Below are 4,224 nucleotides of genomic sequence, written 5' to 3'. Positions count from 1 at the left end.
AAAACCCAAGACTTTAGAACACTTTTTTTTCATTTGATTTTTGTTTGTTTTACCCCCAACGAGTTCTCAAAATCATTAAAAATAAAATCTTATGATTTCCTAAATTAGAATTTCAACATTATTTCCAAAAATTTGTTTTCAAAATCATAACCAAATGTTTACTAAATAGATGATTTCATATATAATGAGGCGACTAACATATATGTATATATTATAGGTTCACAAAATGTCGATGCAATTCGAATGGAAGGAGCAAAAGCAACAAGGGTTGAGACAAGATTTGTTTCAAAGGATGAGACAAAGTGCAGAAATGACAATGATTGCCAAAAAATATGTTGGCCTTATTGTAGTATCAAACATTGTCTAATTGCAACTGGGAAATGCATCTGCGATATATGCTAAGTTAGTAAAGTTTCATATATCAATGTTATGGGAAACAAATAGTGATGAGTTTCAATGAATAAATGAGGAAGACTTTTGGTATATACATGTATGTAATAATTTGATTAATGCTCTACTCCTTCATTTAATATTTTGCACCTGATATTTTTTTCTTTTTCAATTTTTGCTTTATACATATACATATATATATATATAAATGAAAAAGAAACTACGGGACATTAGGTTATATATATCATATTATATATATATATATTTATATATTATAAGAAAATAAGAAAAGAAGCCATGGAAGCATTGTGATGCATTATATCTATGTGTATGTGTATATATATATTATAAAGCTTTTTGTGGAAGTTGGGGAAAGAAAAAAGCTATTAGGCTATTAAAAGAGAAGCTTTTGGAGGAAGCAAACTCGAAAGCCCCAACGGAAAAGGCATGACAATGGCCATGATAGTGGAAGGCCAACAACCGCAAAAGGTCAATCAGCATAAGATCGGGCAATGTGAGGGAATTCGATGGTTGCATGTGATCGTCAAAGTAATGCCGAAAAACAAAGCAATGCCGGAGAATGAAGATTAGTTGTTGCAAAAGACCGAAGCCATGAGAACAGTTTAAAAATCGAATCTTAAACATGCAAGAACAATTCAAAAATTGAAGTACAAAGGCACGATAATAGTTCAAGAAATCAAATAAAACACAAGAATCACTAGAATGACAGAGAGAATCTAACATCAAAAGTATAGGATGCATGAAAACACTCAAAGCACAAAAATGGTCTAGGATAACCCATAATCAAAGGCAATAGATGCACAAGAATGATCGAGCATAACCTAAAGTTGAAGTGCAAAAGTATGATAATGGTTTAAAAGTCGAAAATGCAAGAGTGCAAGATTGATCTAAGATCAACAACAATCGTCAAAAGAAAGAGAAATAAGGACAAGCCACGACACTACTCTTCCATCCGAGAAACTCGAATAAAAGAATAGGGAGCAATTGGTATTTCATAGGCAAAAGTCCATTAAAAAACTAAAAAAACCCAAAACCCAAGATAAATTTTTGGGTTAAAAGGTGTAAATTTTTTTGTACGTAGGAGGTCACACGCAACGCGCAAACTAAATAACTCCGACATCCAAAAATTTCTCCGAAAAGATAAATGTTTTCTACAAGAGATAGATGTTATTCGAAGGCTAGGAAAGTTAAGATAAACGTCATTTATAAGAATTCTAATTCTAACGAGTTTCGAAATAATATATACTATACTATTAAATATGTTTAACATAAGCTTAAAAGATAAAGATATTGGGCAGCGATAGTCCAATATGGTCGAACAACGAGTCCACAAGGAACATGAATATGGATGGTTTTCACCACGATGTTAATTGTGATGATCCTGTGGATAAGAATGGGCTTGAAGAAGTCAATTATGATGATGGTGGACATAGTGCTGAAGATGTTTTTAATTGTGATGATGTAAGAGCAAGGTCTGGAGAAGTAGAAGTTTTCAATGGGATTGATGTTGAAAAATTGGTCCATATCGATGTACAAGTTGGTGATGGCGCTGAGCAACCTATTTTTCTCCCATCTTCGAGATTATCAAGGGTTAGTTCGGCAACATCGTCCCAGGTGTCAGAAGTTGAGTTAAACCAAATTTTTGCTTCAAAATCTAAATTGCATCAAAGGATGAGTTTGTTGGCATTGAGAAAGAATTATGAATACAAGGTGGTAAAGTCAACTACGAAGGTATTGTACATGAAGTGTAAGCACGATCAGTGTCAATGGCGATTGAGGGAAACAACGCTTGGCACTTCTTTTGGTTGGGTAGTCAGGAAATATGTAAATACTCATTCATGTTTATCTTCAATAATGCGGCGTGGTTATTGCCAAGTGAAGAGCAGAGTAATTGGTTCTCATGTAAAACCCTATTACATGGATGTGAAGCGTATTCATAAGCCTAAGAACATTATCAACAATGTTCACAAGGAATTTGGGGTGAACATAAGTTATTCAATGGCATGACGATCGCGGGAAAAGGCTTTGGACATGATCCGGGGGGGTGCGGAGGAATCATTCCAGTTGCTGCCATCTTATCTGTACATGTTGAAGTTGAAAAACCCTGGGACGATTGTTGAAATCGAGAGTGACAGTGAGAGCAGATTCAAGTACCTATTTATGGCAATTGGTGCATGTCTTGCCGGATTTCGTAGCCAAATGCGACCCGTAATTGCAATTGATGCTTGCTTTCTGAAGGGTAAATATCTTGGTAGTTTGTTTGTTGCCACATGCAAAGACGGTAACAAAAATGTATATGCTATAGCATGGGGAGTAGGAGATTCCGAGAATGATGCCTCATGGGAATGGTTCTTCATTAAATTGCGATCAGCAATTGGCCATGAGATACCTGATTTGGTATTTGTGTCTGACAGGCATAAAAGTATCAGTAAGACGGTACTGACGGTTTTCCCTAATGCACTACACGTACATTGTATATATCACATTGGCTAGAACGTTAATGCTAAATTCAAGCATGAAAATGTGTATGTTTTGTTCTACAAGGCAGCGAAGGCTTATCGAGAATCAGAATTCCATGAATTGTTTAACGAGCTCGAGCGATATGATCCAGCCGTCGACACCTATCTTAGAGAAGCTGGCTTCAGTCGTTGGGCACGTGCCTATTTGGATGGGAAGCGGTTTGATATAATGACGACAAACATTGCAGAATGCCTCAATGCAGCTTTGGCGGATGCATGTAAATTGCCTATTCAATGTTTGATGGAGTATATTAGGAATATGCTGCAACAATGGTTTTATGAGAGATGGGGTTATGCTAGTAAGATGGGTGGACATCTCACCTCTTGGGATGAAGGACAAATAGCTAAAAGATTTGCATTATCCCAATATTGGCTGTCAGAACTGATTGATATTATAGATTCAATGTCAAATATGGTAACTCCAGTGGCATAGTAGACTTGAAGGCGAAAACTTGCATATGTCGGGTGTTTGATTTCGACAAATTGCCATGTGGACATGCCCTGGCTGCTGCACCTTCATGTAATATTGACCCATACACTTTGTCGTCTGCATACTACCAAACAGAGGCTCTGTTGTATGCCTATGCCAATCCAATTATGTCGGTGGGCAGTCAGGCCGATTGGATCGTACCAAACGAAAGTGCATCTATTAATTTACTACCTCCGGCAACTAGATGCCCATGTGGAAGACGCAAGACATGCCAAATTCCTTCAGTCGATAAAGAGAAGAGGAGGGTAAAATGTGGTCGTTGTGGTCAAATTGGCCACAATCGCCAAACTTGCTCAAATCCAATAAGTCTGGATGAAAAAAAGGAAGGCAGCAGTAAAGGTGCAAGAGTGGATCATGTTTGAATCATCTGACATATATGCTTGTATTGAACCTATATATTTGCTTCTTTCACCAATGTTGTAATAAATATTTAAATATACATTCAAATATTTAACAACCATGGAGCAGGTATCATTGCAGTATTTAAAAAGAAATTCTTTGATGATCGATATCGGTTCTGACATATCGGTTATCATCACCATTTATGTAAATCGATGAAACAAAATTCTGTATGGAATCCGACCATCGGTAACCTACACAATATATATGGAATCCGATATATTAGCATTAATATCCGATCTATATTAACCGACACATCCATGTGCTAACACTATCGATTTTAAGAGACCGATCTAACAAGGAATACAAGTTTAATTTATAATTAAAAACCGATATCGGTTATATACCAACATGCAAAATTATGTAATAAGGTATCAGTTCTTATGTATCGGTCACGTAACCGAC

General features: G+C 36.2%; 1 protein-coding gene across 1 annotated transcript; it reads left to right on the top strand.

Moving 5' to 3' along the window:
- The first annotated feature begins 1,749 nt into the window (after positions 1–1,749).
- LOC127808316 (uncharacterized) lies at positions 1,750–3,782 on the top strand. Its single transcript, XM_052346848.1, has 4 exons — positions 1,750–2,391; positions 2,506–2,847; positions 2,956–3,176; positions 3,329–3,782. Exons 1-4 carry the CDS (start codon positions 1,750–1,752, stop codon positions 3,780–3,782), a joined length of 1,659 nt encoding a protein of 552 aa, XP_052202808.1.
- The last annotated feature ends 442 nt before the right edge of the window (positions 3,783–4,224 follow it).

Source organism: Diospyros lotus, chromosome 1 (assembly GCF_014633365.1).
Source record: "Diospyros lotus cultivar Yz01 chromosome 1, ASM1463336v1, whole genome shotgun sequence".
Classification (NCBI taxonomy): domain Eukaryota; kingdom Viridiplantae; phylum Streptophyta; class Magnoliopsida; order Ericales; family Ebenaceae; genus Diospyros; species Diospyros lotus.
This window is presented reverse-complemented; position numbering and strand designations above follow the sequence as displayed.

Excerpts from the sequence above, each read along its gene's own strand:
- LOC127808316 (XM_052346848.1), top strand. The coding sequence starts at position 1,750 with ATGAATATGGATGGTTTTCACCACGATGTTAATTGTGATGATCCTGTG. Across the intron at positions 2,392-2,505 it reads ATGTTCACAAGGAATTTGGG|TTGAAAAACCCTGGGACGAT; the intron begins GTGAACATAAGT and ends TACATGTTGAAG. Across the intron at positions 2,848-2,955 it reads ATAAAAGTATCAGTAAGACG|GCAGCGAAGGCTTATCGAGA; the intron begins GTACTGACGGTT and ends TTGTTCTACAAG.